The sequence below is a fragment of the Astatotilapia calliptera genome, chromosome 5, assembly GCF_964374335.1.
Source record: "Astatotilapia calliptera chromosome 5, fAstCal68.1, whole genome shotgun sequence".
NCBI classification, from domain to species: Eukaryota; Metazoa; Chordata; class Actinopteri; order Cichliformes; family Cichlidae; genus Astatotilapia; species Astatotilapia calliptera.
This window is the reverse complement of record NC_137426.1, coordinates 15,394,808-15,410,820: the sequence shown is the minus strand read 5'-3', so window position 1 is coordinate 15,410,820 and position 16,013 is coordinate 15,394,808. Positions and strand designations below refer to the sequence as shown.

Sequence of the window (16,013 nt, the reverse complement as noted above, 5' to 3'; positions counted from 1 at the left end):
AGGAACCAAACCTGGTATGATTTAATCTGTAATAAAAAATGTAATTGCTTGCTTGCTTAATTTACTTTTATTTGCTTTTTGATTACTTTTTTCTTCCTTTTGACAAGCTTGAAAAAAAAAAATCCTCCTCTGTAGCGTCTGAAGAATCTTAACATTTGAACATTTAAAATTCAGATTAAAATAACGCAGCCCTGTGATGTTCAATTACCAGTTGCAAATGTTGTTGTTGCACTAATCTGTTATAAAACGACTCAACTTTTATATTAGTTTTTTACATGGAGATCTTCAGAGTCTGCATGTACCAACATGTACAACTATCACCTGCATTAAATACGGTGCATGTAAATAGGGCTGTTCGATATAACGATATATATTGGATGACGATATAAAAACGTCTATCGTTTCATTTTACGCTATCGTTTGTTTCGTGGTGTCGTAAAATAAACTGTTTACGGCATCGTTTTGATGGTCACTGTATTAATTTCTTAAAGTTCTCTCTTTCTCTTATATTAAATATAACCACACTATGGACGGACAAGCGCCTGTTTATATGGGTTGTCGTTAGTAACAATGACGGTAAAACCATCGCGTGGCTCCGCTGTCCGCTTGTTTGTTTTCCACATAAACCTTTCACAATAAAACTCAAGATCCTATTGAGACTTTTCAAAATAAACTGAATCACGTGAAAGAGTATGCAGTTTATGGATGAGATGGAGAAAAAAAAAAAGAGCCGTCAGGTGATAAAAAATAAACCTTAAACTTTGAAAGAAAATGGCGACCGTTACAACTTATGTCTAAAAATGTCTCGTTTCATGCATCGGTTAATACACTCGAATCCAGGTAAAGGACGCCCAGCTGGAAAAACTTCACTCAAGTCGAGCTGCCCGAGATTCACAGAATTGACAGAAAATGTTACATTTTTGTGATTTATATCGTTGTCAGGACGATAAATGTCTTATATCGCGATATGAGATTTTTGTCATATCGCACAGCCCTACATATAAACGCAAAATAAAAATCTGGTGATCATTTGTGAAAATGTAAACTAAAGTTTAAAGATGCATGCTTTGTTGGTGATTCTTTTTTTCCCCTTCTTCCTGGAGGCCCAATTGTTGCCATATTGTATTAGCTTTCTGAGGCTTTAATTCTCCTAGTTGAGCCAGTGCCACTACAGTACTGTGAACAGAGACATTTTTGGTGTACTTGCTTTCCTCTACCTCTTTGTTCATCACAGAATTGACAAGGTCAAGCAAATGCACATTTAATTTGGTGAAGTGTAACTGAAGACTCACTCATGCTTCACCCTCTACGTACCCCCACAGTGACCCCCAGACGCCTTTTTTTTTTCTTCTTTTTTTTCATTCTCGCCAACTGCACTGATATACAAGTACTAGATCTCACTAAGAAGTGGATATTGGTTGAGAACGCTGAGAAAAATGTTTTAAAAGTGGGTAGGCCGACTGCAATTATTTTCTTGTTTTGCAATTCCTGGGTTGACTGTTCTTATTCACGTATTTCTTCACTTTTCTTTGAAGCATCCCGACGTCCACTGAGGGCATTATGGTTTGTACCTTCATGGTTCACTGATAATTGAGTCGTCTTATGCAGATTAGCCAGTAAAGGATTCTGAAAAGAAACTCCTTTTGAGAGTACAGGAAATAGAAATCTTAATTGTTGCAACTAATGATTCACTTTCATAAACACCTTTCCAGTTACCTGAAAGTTTCCATTATATGTCTGGGTAAGACATCTGTGGACGTATTGAAACTTCTAAGAGTACCAGTTTTTATTCATTACATTTCTCTTGTTGAACACCAGCAAAAAGGACTCTGTCTCTGCTTGAAATGTTGTTTCACTGTGGTGTAACATTGGTAGTTTTGGCAGCATGACCCCATTTAGACTGGAACAGTCAGTCACCAAAATTGGCTGCCCCAGTTTTGCCAGAATGAGTTTCCTCACTTTGATTGTAGTTGCATGCTGTCTGATACAGTTTCAAATGTATTCAGACTCATTTGCAATCAGAGCTTTATGGTAGATCTTCCCCTCTGTTCTTTCTTTCAAAGAAGCCTCTTGTGTTTTACAATGATACCTAAATCCCACATTGCATAGAAAATAAAGGTGTTAGGCCGAGCCCCACTGTAGCAAATCCAAGAAATGACAATGAACTGCAGACCGTTCCTGGCAGCTTATAGTTGGTGCAGTGGGAGTTTGTATCTTAATTGCTAAACACTCACAATCAGCATCATTCAGTAAACTGAATTGTTTTTTGTTTTTTGTTTTTTTTGTTTTTTTGCCCCCCACCCTTCCCTCAGTTGTTTCAGCTTTTGCTCTGAACTCGCTCTCTCTTTCCTTCATCACATCACATCCCAGCCATTAGGTCACAGAGCTGCCAGGAAGCATGTAAGGAGATCTGCCTGACACAGGGAAAGTGGAACAAAGGGATAAAGTCTGTCGGTTTGTTTTATGCAAAGGAGCTCCGGCTTAGCAGTTTACTGAAGATAGGACTGTAAAATGCACGTAGTGTGACAGACTAGTGCTTTTTACTTGCCGTGCCTAAAAGTTCATTTTTAATATAGAAACCCTTAAACGCTCTACATCCTCAGCGAGGGCCCCATCCAGGCTTCAAAAGCTATGTATAATTAGATTAACCTCACTGTGAATCAGTATCTTAATTTGAAGGTTAAAAAAAACAAACATGTATATATACATGAGCTGTGCTGATGACACCATTCTGTAAATGGCAATATTGAGCAAGTCCATTGGCTGGTCCATAACCTTTTAGTTATTTGGTAATGATATACTTTATGTTTTAGCTTCAGTTAGTTTAATATGTTGCCAAAATAATCTAGTTTAACGTGTACACCATGTGCACGATTTTACTGTGTTGGGTCTAATCTCACACAGTACGATATTGCATTAAACAACGTTAATGTTACCACGCCATTATTTTGTGAGGACACAAGAAAAAAAAGAAATCATCCTTGGCAGCCGTTGTCTGATTAGCGACTCAGTCTGTTCCTTTGGCTTGTCTGAACATCATACAAGCCGTGAGCTCATCGCTTGTCTAACCTGGACATTTGATACTCCTGAGTGCTGCAGCATGTGCGGCTCCACCCTCTGGAGTGTTATCAGCATATTGAAACTGACAGCAGGAGCGTTGTTCGAAATGTTATCCGATGCGCCTGCATTCACTGAACAGATTAGGCAGCACACACATAGGATGATCTTCTTTTGCGCTTCTCCATCTATACAACCGCTGTGACCCTCCTTACTGCTGACACTGTGCCTTCTATCTTCTGGCCATGTTTTGTTGTCAGTGGTACTCATGCATATGGACTGATCGGCGTAGATTTTTGCAAGTGCTAGTGTGCCAATTCTGGGAGGTCTGCCAGCCGGCATACAGCATGCGTGCTTTCACTGCAGGGGACAAAACGGAAATGACAAGGCAATCGCCATTCTGTCAGCATTGCCATGGTAGCACAGGCACGGCTGTTTATCCCAAGGTTAATGGGATGACGCCTGGAACTGAAAGTGCCAGATTGAGAGAAACATGTGCCTGTTTTACTTAAAAACAAGTAGATAGCAGAGAGCAGAGTCACATCACACAGAGCTAAGCCCGGAACAGCTCGGATTAACAAAAATGAGCGAAGAATGTTATAGGCCTCACCCATCTTAATTCTAGCGAAGATTGTAAGTAGCCCGATGAAGGCTTGATTACATAAAATCCATATTTAGAGGTGATGTTTTAGCAGTAAGCCTGCATTTTAACCCATCAGAAAAAAATGTCGGCATATAGACATTTTAGCATTAAACCTGCAGGAATAAAAATAGTTTTACCTTGGTGAGGCTTTTTCAGCATGTTTCGAGCTGATTGCTGTTCAGCTATTTATTCTTTCTTGTCAGAGGTTTTGTTTGCTGCTGTGTGCATTGAATTTTCTGAACCAAGATTACACCTTATAATAACCTATAATCATTAGTTAATTGTTAAGCAGTTATTGCATACAATATGCCCCCTAAGAATGCAGTGTGTTGCAAGTCCCTCAAAGACACCAAACTGCATAAATGAGCCACTTGTCACTCATCACCATCCCTTTTCTTGCAAAGAATTAGAAATAGCTGACTAAATAAAACATTTTTTTTGATGATTTAGCTGCTACTTTCTTTCTTTCTTTCTTTCTTTCTTTCTTTTTTTTAACCATATGATCACATTTGTGAGCTTTTGTTTTGATACCACTGGGTATTTATTAATTTAGTATCAGCGCAGCATCTGAGCAGCGTCTAGCTTATTCTGTAGAACTGAAGAACTTGATATTTCTAACTTGCAACTGGTCTCGAAAAGTCACACAACCATGCTTCTAATCACGCCTGCAGTTACCAGCTGAACTGCCATTTAGTTTCATTCTTTCCCCCTTCTTGAATCCCACGGCGAACTGTAAATGTGAGCGGTGATTCATAGCTGTTGAACCATGCTGTGATTTTCCGTTTAAGCTGGAGATATTCCTGAGATAGGAGCTTTTACATAAGCGCAAGTCATTTATTTTTGTTTGTCAAATATATGCTCATAAAATCCAGCATACTCATTGAACTACCTGACGGCACAAAAGATTTTCAGTAGAATAAATGTGACATGTAGCATATTGCAGGAGCTCTTCTCACAGAGCCACGTACTCAGTGTAGTTGAAAATATCTATAGTGTGTAATGTTTCAGATAAATCATTTCACCGCATTTTGGAACCAGTACCTTTTTTTTAATTTCTTCACCTCAGCCTTATAGAGAGGCAAGGCTGCAATGAGAAAGGCTTAACCGCTAGGATTATAGTCATTCTGATGGATGGTGATGAGACAGATTAATCGACTGCTGTGTAACCCGCACTTATCTGATTTTAGCACTGCTCCTCCCTTTCTCTTCTTGAAAGGCTGAATTATTTCTCTTGCAGTAAATGGGATGTAATGTTTGTTTCACTGGAAAATTAGCAAAAGATTACACAGTTTTACACTTCAAATGAAAGAAACCTGTGAAACAACAGTCAATCCAATGTGCTAGTTTAATAACATTTACACCTGAACTTTATGACTGAATATCATATTGCTTACCAACAATAATTCAAAGTTGTTTTTATATTCCGTGACTTACTCATTTTGAAATATGTTATCAAGGTCTGTGAAGCCTTGTGGATCTCAGTAACATCTGAAATTTGTTGTCGTTTGAAACGATTCACTAAAGGGGGAGAACGGGAAAGCAAGAGAATGAGGATTGAAATTGCCCACTGCAGAACCAGAGCAGTTTTTAGGGTGATGGATTTTTTATTTAATTTTTTTTTATCTGTAGCTTTGCTAGCCCCCATAGCTCGCTTTTATCAGTTAGGGAAATGGTAAGCATTCAGAGCAGTTGGAGACATTTCAGACCGCTGTGCCAAAGAAAACATACATTTTCTGCAAACACAAATGAGACTGAAGCAAGTCGTAGCAAACTGTACGACTACCTCAAATGTGTACTTGTGTAATTGTGTGTGTAATGTGTAATTTTATCAGCAACATTGGTAACCAAACAAATTTTCAATCTGAAAACCATTTATAATTACACCTCTGCAGACAACCACAGTTGATTTTAAAATCAAACAGCCAAGATGTGATTGAACTGTAGATTTTCAGCTTTAACTTAAGAGGTTTAAACAAAATATTGCTGTAACTATTTAGAAATTGCATGGTACAATTTTCATACATTTCCATTTCCGGCAGCTTAAATGGACAAAATTACACCGTTTAAATGTAGGAATTGTTTTTAATACTTGGATGAAAATTCTTAGCTTTCAGTGACTGTCAGTGAACCTCCTTGAGATGCTCTGTTAGGCTTTCACTGCAGTCACCTTCAGTTGATGGTTGTTTGAACATCTCTCTGCCTTCAACTTGTCTTCACTAACTGAAAAGCGAGCTCTGTTGGGTTGACATCACGTGACTGACTTGGCTGCTGAAGAATATCATGACTTTTTTTATGCACCGAGAAGCTCTTGGGTTGGTTTTGCAGTGTCCTTTGGGTCTTATCCATTTACCCCATGAAGCTCTGTCCAATCAGTTTTTGTAGCTTTTGGATGAATCTGAGCAGAGAGCATAGCCCTGTACACTTCAGAATTCATCCTTCTACTTCTGTTAACAGACTGGTTTTGTTGGCAGTCATGCATGCCAGTGCCATAACATTGCCTCCAATATGATTGACAGATTGATGTGTTATGCTTTCAATCATGAGCTGTTCTTTTGCTTCTTTTCTCTTCCTATCATTCTGACAGAAGCTACAAGTTGTCTAAGTCTAATCTGTCCTTCCTGTTCTTGAGTGTAACCAGTGGTTTGCACCTTCTTGGAAGTGATTGTTAGAATTTTGAACGAGATTACCTACTTGAAAGGTTGTCTTGATTTAGATTGAGTTAGATGGATTTTCTTTAACCAGTGAAATAATTTCTTGATTCTAAGCATTAGGGTTTTTTTTTTTTTTTTTTTTTTTTTTTTTTTTTGTTTTTTTTAAATGAAGCAATATGAGAATCCAACTGCTTAGTGATCCCGAGGATGTTTTTGCTGTGGTTGCTGTATAAAATCACTTTGAATTGCTAGATATTTGGTGGTTTGCCTTAGTAACAAGCAGCTTTTTACGTTATAGGAAGCAGTTGTTTCATTGTTGTTGGGGAATTTAATAGATTACAGAACTTTCATTTAAAAATTAGCTTTTTAAAAAGATTGGTCTCGATACACTTTCCATTTAGATAGCAAGGTAGTAACTACCTTAAAATACAAGTTAAACATGATAAGGGAAAAATGTACATTTTTATATAAAGGCTTAACAAACTTCTGTGCACGTAACATTGTATTGCATCATGGTCGACATTTGCTCCCATTTTATGCAAATCCTTTCGGGATTTATGTTTGGCAAGCAGCTTTCACTTGCTTCATAGTATTACTGGTTTTTCATAATGGAGTCCTCTTTCATTTTATGAAATATTAGGCTTGATATTGGTACAAATATATTGGTGAGTCTACAATCATGACTGATAAATATAATCCCGCTCTATAGATGTACTCATTAGTTAGAAATGTAGCTCCAATCCATTTAAATATTTCACTATTATTCAGACCTTATTATTCTATACTCTTGTAGGTGGTCTTGTGAATTTGGTGGACAAATCAAAGATATTTCCTTGATTTTAGTGCACTTTTAAGAACCTGGCCCTTTTTATTTGAGCGATTAATAAAGCAACTTCTCTTTCTGGATCTGCACACACTCCAAGTGCATATTTGTCCTCTGGTCGATATGTTAAAACACTGATTATTTCCAAATAATCTTAAATGTCACACTATCATTTTAAGAGACTTTGTGCTCAAGGTATTTCAATGCAGCAAGCCCTAAAGCCACCCTTGATTCGGCGTCTTCTCATGAAGGGGAGCTCTTATATCTTTTTCATAAGCCTGTAGCAAAGTTGCCCTATGTCTGTGGGGAATGGGATCATGAATATTGTGTTAACCCAGAAAAGTTAAAATCCATGCATGCTTCCTTGTTCCCTTGATCCCCTCAGCTTTTGTTGTTGCATTGGCCAATTGTACCCGAGAAGAGATCAAGGGGACCCCTGTCGGTTGTGGATTATTCCTTTGTAGCGCCGCCACTGTAGGGGATAGAGGATTAGAAAAGTGCAGACAGTGGATGATGATGTTACAGGAAGTTCGTTTTCAGCACACACAGCAGATTAATGGTTAATCTGAAGTATTTTCTGTTGAATATGTTTAAATATTTGTTGTAGGTCCCCCCCCCCTATTTTCTTCTATATTTTGCTTTGTTTTAAGGATGGAAGGAGAGATGGGTGCCCATCAATTCTGTGCCCACTGTAGGCTCAATTTCAATTAGTGCAGCACGATGGGATTATGCTTCCTATGGATATGTATATCATATACATAGACAATTAAGACTGGAATTGCCTTTACCCAGATGATGAATTTTCATAATGTTTGCATGTTTTCCCTGCAGTGGGAGGGTGGGGTGCGAACAGATTTAGAAGGCACTGCAGCTCAGTGAATATAGCACAGAACTCTTATTGCTGCTGTTCCAGTAATATTGTCAGGGTTTCTATGTGTGTGTGTCAGAGCCAGTATGCTTAGACAGATGTGATTTCTAGGGGCTAGTGTGCATTGTGCATAATCATCATACATCTTGTGTCTTTTATTTCTGCAGGAAGCCATGGACCTCGAGGCTGGGCAGCCTTATACCCAGAATGTGCCGGAAACAACCAATCACCTGTGGACATTGCAGATGAACAAGCTCAGATTTCTCAGGAGTACCTGAAGCTGGAGCTTGACAAGTTCAACACAGAGTCCTCCAACCAGACCACGATGAAGAACACTGGAAAGACAGGTTTGCAGTAGAGAATTTGTTTATCCCTCATTCGAAAAGCAGTGCAGCAGCAATACCAATCATCTTTAATTTCCACGACTGCTATTTTGAGACATGACATGTGATGGTTACACAGTCAGGGAAAAAACGATTTGAACCCCAGCTGATTTTGTAAGTTTGCCCACTAACAAAGAAATGATCAGTCTATGATTTCAGATGTGGGTTTATTTAAACAATAACCATAAAATCCAGAAAAATGCATTTCAGAAAGGTTATAAATTAATTTGCATTTGCATGAATGAAATAAGTATTTGCAAAACATGCTTTAGTACTTGGTGGAAAAACAATTGTTGGTAATCATAGAGGTCAGACCAGTCTTATAGTTGGTCACAAGTCTTGCACACATCTCAGGGGGGATTTTGTCCCACTCCTCTTTGCAGATCCTCTCCAGGTCATTAATGTTTTGTGGCGTGTTTGACAACTCGAACCGTCAGCCCCCTCCACAGATTTTTGATGGGGCAATCGTGGCTCAAGAGTTGGCAGTTTGTCTTGTAATCGGAAGGTTGCCGGTTCGAGCCCCAGCTCCGACAGTCTTGGTTGTTGTGGCAAGACACTTCACCCGTTGCCTACTGGTGGTGGTCAGAGGGCCCGGTGGCGCCAGTGTCCGGCAGCCTCGCCTCTGTCATTGCGCCCCAGGGTGGCGGTGGCTACAATGTAGCTTACCATCACCAGTGTGTGAATGTGTCTGTGAATGGGTGGATGACTGAATGTAGTGTAAAGCGCTTTGTGGTCCATGGGGACTAAGTAAAGCGCTGTACAAATACAGGCCATTTACCTTTTACCATATTAAGGTCTGGGGACTGACTTGGCCACTACAAGACCTTAATATGCTTCTTCTTGAGCCAATCTTTTGTTGCCTTGGCCATGTGTCACTGTCATGGTGGAATACTGACCCACGACCCATTTACAATGCCTTGGCTGAGGGAAGGAGGTTCTCACTCAAGAGCTGACATGGCCCCATCCATTCTCTCTTTGATGTGGTGCAGTTGTCCTGTCCCCTTGGCAGAAAAACACCCCCAAAGCACAATGTTTCCACCTCCGTGTTCGACGGTGGGTACTGTGTTCTTGGAGTCATATGCAGCTTTCTTCCTCCTCCAAACACAGCAAGTTGAGTTGAGGCCAAAATAGCTCGATTTTGGTGGTGGTATTGTTCCTGTCGCTCACTGTTCAAATAAACCTTCCATTGAAATTCTAGACTGACCTACAAAATCAGCTGGAGTTGAAATAATTGAATCCCTAACTATATACAGTGGCTTGCAGATTTTGGTACCCTTGGTTAAAATTTCTCTTCCCGTGAATACACAAAGTGAGTAATAGATGACCTGATTTTCAAACCAGATACATTTCTTTGATAATTTGAGCAGGATTATTTACCGTAATTGTCGGGCTATAAGCCGCTACTTTTTGCACAAGCTTTGGACCCTGCGGCTTTTAGTCAGGTGCGACTTTTCTATGGATTGTCCATGATTTTTGTCATATCGTAAGACGATTTGTTTTGTTTGTTCCGCTGTTGTACGGCACTACGTTGCCTGGCGGAAGGGCATGTGATCAGACACACAGTATCGGGGTTCAAGAGTAGTATGTTGGTCACATGTCCAACATAGTGCCATACAAGTAGCGCGAAAAACAAACTTCAAAGTAGCGCTACACGTTCAGCCGGAGGCGTGGATGACAAGCGGCGATAAACTTGCGAAAAGCAAGTTATGCTCAACTCCACCGGTGGAATCTGACAGCGTGGAAAAGTGTGAAAACATCCACGATCACCAACGGATTTCGAAGGGCTGGACTGCTGCATGATGGAGAGGAGGACACCGCCACGGCCCTTCAGAGGATGTTCGACTCTGACACTGACAACGAGGATTTCTTTGGTTTTGAAAGTGACAACGAAGGAAAGAAGCGGAGAGTGGATGAAGTAGCCATCCTGAGCCTGTTCGTATCCGACACTGGAGAAGAGGACTTTGGTGGTTTTAGTGCGCAGGAATATGGTGGTGAATGACTGACTTTTCTTCTTGTTAAAGCCGTGTCACTGCACCTGAGCCTAAAAGGTAGTCCGAATCTATTTTTCTGCTGTGCTGTAGGTTATTGTTATGTACTGCATTTGTTACTCATTTATGAAGCACAGTACATGTTTCGTACTTGTAATTACCGCTACTTGTACCTATACCTAAAAAGTTATGCAAATATGTACCCATAACTTGTTTTTCAAAATATTAATAAAAGGGGTGTGTCTCCAAACAGCCATCTCTTTCCTGACAATTCCCTTTGTGCATATTCTCTTACATATGATAAGTCAACATTGAAACACCTGCGGCTTTTGGTCAGGTGCAGCTAATGTATGTACAAAACAGGATTTTCCCCTGATTTTAGCTTGTGCGGCTAATATTCAGGTGCGCTTTGTAGTCCGGGAAATACGGTAATCATTTCCATCATCTATTGTTCAAAATAGAGGAGAAACATGAACCTGAAGCATGAGACTGAGCATGGGCAGCTCTTAGTAACACCCCTTCTGGCAAATATCGTAGTTTGTAAACACATTTTTCAGCCAGCTTAGAGTCTTTCATTTTAGGTGTGCTTTTTCAACCCTTTTCTTTACAAAAGTTCTGTGAGGGTCTTTGACCGTCTTTTCTTTTGTGATCCACAGTTGGGGTGGCTGTCAGGGCCTGTGCTTCTTGAGATACTCCACTGCGGATTTTAAAGTGTGTTTAGGATCATTATCCTGTTGTAGAAGCCATCCTCTTTCCTACTACAGCATCTATACAGATGGTCTCATGTTTGCTTGCAGAATTTGCTGGTATTTCATTGAATCCATTCTTTTCTCTACCACCGAAATGTTTCCCGTGCCACTGGCTGAAACACAAGCCAAAAGTATGATCGATCTATCCCCTTGCTTAGCAGTTGCTACTGTAGTGCATTTTTTTTATGAAATCCTGCACAAAACAGCTTTGCTTATTGCAGCCTCAAAATGATTTTTTTTTTTTTTGCTTTTCCAGTCCACAGAACTCGTCTCTAAAATGCTTGTTTAGCTGTTTATTTGCAGATTTCCAAAGCTGACTTTTCTGATAATGATGCATGAAAGTTTATTTTTCCCACCTGACATTTCCATAAAGCTCACATTCTTATAGCAGTTCTTTCTGGGGGGGGGGAAAGTTTTCTGAACTTATATTGACCCTACGGTTCCTGTTCACTGCTATTTCTTAATTATATCATGAACTGAGGAAGTGGCTACATGAAAACCCTTTGTTTCTTTCCTTCTCCTGCTTTGTGGAGGATTTTAGCTTTTAGCATACTAAAACGCTGCTTGGAGGAGCCAATTGCTTCTGATTGTTGGGACAAGGTTTGAAGAGTCGCTGTATAGTTAAAGCTTTGATATTTAAATCACCTGGCCTTTCCTAAGGATGATTGTGAAAAAGCCAAATCCCTAAAAAGCTAATTTATCTCCGAGACCTTGATAAAAGATATCGGAGAGCTCAAATCTCTCAGGGTGTAGAGACGGTTATGTGGGGCTCTATTTTTTCTCTCTCCTGTGCTTAAAAAAATGCAAATTATCTTTTACTTTACAGTATGTGGAAATCATTCATCTTCTACTCACTTAGCTCTTTGCAGTAATGGGAATTACTGACCAGGGAAACCCAGAGTTTTCCATACTACGGTTATATTATACAACATGACTTAAGATTGCTTTAATGTGTTTTATCTGTAGTTGTTTATGACCATTGGGAGTAATGCTACTCTCATACAGCAGGAAATATGGGACTCTGATTTGCACGATCATTGTAATCATGTAGCTTCACTTTGCATGTAATCACTAGATTAGTCAAAATGTGGTCATTATGTCTGGAAACTGCTTTAAAATATAATTTCACTGATGTGATGCAAGACTGAAGTTATCCAATATGATATCAAAATGTAAATCTTTAAGTGATTAAAAAAAATTGCATATGAACATGTTAAACACAGGAATTTAAGTATGTGGATTTCAGAGATTTTATACTTGAAATGTCAAATTTCAAACCACAGCAGCACAAACACTGAAATTACGCGCAGTAGTATCTGCCAAGATTTCTGTACATCTATCAGTGGATCCAGAGATTTCTTTGTTATTGGCTCTACTGTCCTCCTCCTCTGCTCTGCTCATTCTCTTTGTGTTCAGTGCCTTGTTTACAGATGCATTTTGAAGTTTACTTGTTGACTGCTACTTCAAACCGTGAACTTAATTTTTTTTTTTTATCCCCCCACTGAGCAAATCCGTGGACCACTGGTGTGAAAACCTTGACCCTAATTGATATCTGCGCTTTTGGCACGGTTTCTCTCTGCGAGTAATGTCATCCTTTGCATTTGATCATAATGAGAGTTTTTAGCCTCCATGACAACCAAGGCCACTGACACAGCCGAGCAGTGCTGCGGGGTGCTTATTTACAAAAATGGAACTAACACGGCTGGGTGCAATTTTTGGACGTTTACAGTACAAAGGGTATTTTGCATTGTTAAAGCACTGTCCAAATCAGGAACATGAAACTATACTGCCACAGAATATTACAGTGCAAAAGCTAGTTAGATGAGGTCTACTTAATTTTTTTTTTTTTTTAGCAAATTCATGTCATTGTCTCATGAAATGTGATTTAATCAGTTTCACTTGAATGGAGGTTTTTGGATTTTTAGTGAGAGGACAGGTTGACTTGACTGATGAATTACTGAAAATATTACATTTCCAAGATGAAATATAGATATAGTACTATGCCAGTATCTAAAGCCACTCATTTCTTTATATTTTGTTTTCAAGGCACCACACTCTTGTATTATTTATTTATTTTTTTAAATAGTCTCATCAATAGACTTTCTGAAGGTCTTTGAAAAGATAGTCAAGTTCCAAAGAAAAAGTTTCACTCATTTTCAGTAGAGTCCTTGTTCCTGACCATATTAAGAGGACTGTGGTTTTTTTTCTTGTTTTTTTTTTTTGTTTGTTAAGCCACTTAACAGTGACCCATGAAGCACTCAAACATAAAACCCCCCACCTGACTCAATGGATGAACAAGTGTTGTGTTTACACATAACAGAAAACTTAGCAAAGAACCAATTTTAAATTATATCTTCTCTTCGTTACTGTTTTTTGTCTCATACATTGTATTTACATTTACCACATTTTTGAATAATTGCTGCACCAATTTCCTATTAATCCAAATTTAAAGAAATGAAGAGCAGCTCAAGACTTTTGAATAGCACTGTACATGATTTTTCTTTTGAAATGTGTGAAAATCAGATTTGTATGGATGGAGGTATAGATTTCTTTCAACCCTAAAATATATATATATATATATAGAGAGAGAGATAAATAAATAAAAGAGAAGCTCAGAACATGTTTAAAATCAGTGTGTAAACTTTTATTAGCTTCTCAGAGGCCTTGAAATCATCACTTGAAATATTTTCACAGGGTGAGGTTGTTAATACTTTATTGATCCAACTATTCAACAAAGCTGTGCATGAAGATTACTTTTTGGCCTTCACATTCATCATCTTTTTTTTCCACATCATTACTTGTTGCATCCTTGATTTGATGTTTACTTGGTCTAGCTCAGTCAACAGAATAGCAGGAATACAATCTTTTGTTCTTTTGATGGTTCTCAATTCAGCCTATGCCTGAGATGACAAAGTTTATCAAGTGCATTGATTGTAATGGTGCTGTGGGTCTTGGTTTCTTGTTATTGCCACTAACTCATCTTAATAAGTAGAGCGGTCCTTTATTCCTGACCTGTGTCAAATGTTAGTATTTTGTATCCCTTCTCCGCTTGGCTGCAATATAACATTTCTTTTTGCCTGTTAGATTATCACAGTTTTTATTCGAGGCTCTTCAGTTTTCAAGGTCTGCTTCAAAAGACTAAAGCAGGGGGTAGCATTATTGTCAAATCATTAGTCTCAGTGGTATGACCTTCAGTCAAAAGTGCATTACCATATGGCCATTTTGTGTGAATAAATGATGTTTAACGCCAGTAAAGAAATAGCTTGTATTAATAAGATTTTTTTTTTTTAAATGATCTACTTCTAATTTTGTTAGTTCTGCTTTTTCTTAGCCAGTTTTATCAACGGAAACAAATTTTGAACATAAAGCTAACACAATACGCAAAAGTCATAGCAGTTTTATGTTTATTTATTTATATATATATATATATATATATATATATATATATATATATATATATATATATATATATATATATATATATATATATAGATATATATATAGATATATAGATATAGATATATATATAGATATATAGATATATAGATATATAGATATATATATAGATATATAGATATATAGATATATATATATATATATATATATATATATAGATATATATATAGATATATAGATATATATATATAGATATATAGATATAGATATATATATAGATATAGATATATATATATAGATATATATAACACCCAGCACGCCCCTGCGGGCGGTTTATCCTTCAAGCTCGGGTCCTCTACCAGAGGCCTGGGAGCTTGAGGGTCCTGCGCAGTATCTTAGCTGTTCCCAGGACTGCGCTCTTCTGGACAGAGATCTCCGATGTTATTCCCGGGATCTGCTGGAGCCACTCGCCTAGCTTGGGAGTCACCGCACCTAGTGCTCCGATTACCACGGGGACCACCGTTACCTTCACCCTCCACATCCTCTCGAGCTCTTCTCTGAGCCCTTGGTATTTCTCCAGCTTCTCGTGTTCCTTCTTCCTGATATTGCTGTCATTCGGAACCGCTACATCGATCACTACGGCCGTCTTCTTCTGTTTGTCTACCACCACTATGTCCGGTTGGTTAGCCACCACCATTTTGTCCGTCTGTATCTGGAAGTCCCACAGGATCTTAGCTCGGTCATTCTCCACCACCCTTGGGGGCATCTCCCATTTTGACCTCGGGACTTCTAGGTTATACTCGGCACAGATGTTCCTGTACACTATGCCGGCCACTTGGTTATGGCGTTCCATGTATGCCTTGCCTGCTAGCATCTTGCACCCTGCTGTTATGTGCTGGATTGTCTCTGGGGCATCTTTACACAGCCTGCACCTGGGGTCTTGCCTGGTGTGATAGACCCCAGCCTCTATGGATCTTGTACTCAGAGCTTGTTCTTGTGCTGCCATGATTAGTGCCTCTGTGCTGTCTTTCAGTCCAGCTTTGTCCAGCCACTGGTAGGATTTCTGGATATCAGCCACCTCCTCTATCTGCCGGTGGTACATACCGTGCAGGGGCCTGTCCTTCCATGATGGTTCCTCGTCTCCCTCCTCTTTCTTGGGTTTCTGCTGCCTTAGGTATTCACTGAGCACTCGGTCAGTTGGGGCCATCTTCCCAATGTATTGGAATGAACAGGCACATGGGTCATGGGTCAATACATGAGCGGGACACAGAAAGGAATTGGCAAGAATACCAGAGGTGCAAAACACCAGCTACTGGTAGACAGAACAATCAGCCGAGACTGCAAGACCAGACTGACCAACCTGTGCACTGCCTGGATTGATTACAAGAAGGCCTATGACTCAATGCCCCACAGCTGGATACTGGAATGCCTAGAATTGTACAAGATCAATGGGAC

The 16,013-nt window shown here is 39.1% G+C and overlaps 1 protein-coding gene across 1 annotated transcript in view; it reads left to right on the top strand.

Annotated features, from left to right (window-relative positions):
• Positions 1 to 16,013, top strand: part of LOC113022260 (receptor-type tyrosine-protein phosphatase gamma-like) — a 112,139-nt gene that overhangs the window by 47,504 nt on the left and 48,622 nt on the right. The window contains exon 3 of the mRNA XM_026167464.2: positions 8,210 to 8,389. Coding sequence (XP_026023249.2) covers positions 8,210 to 8,389 — 180 coding nt within the window. The remainder of the gene's footprint in view (positions 1 to 8,209; positions 8,390 to 16,013) is intronic.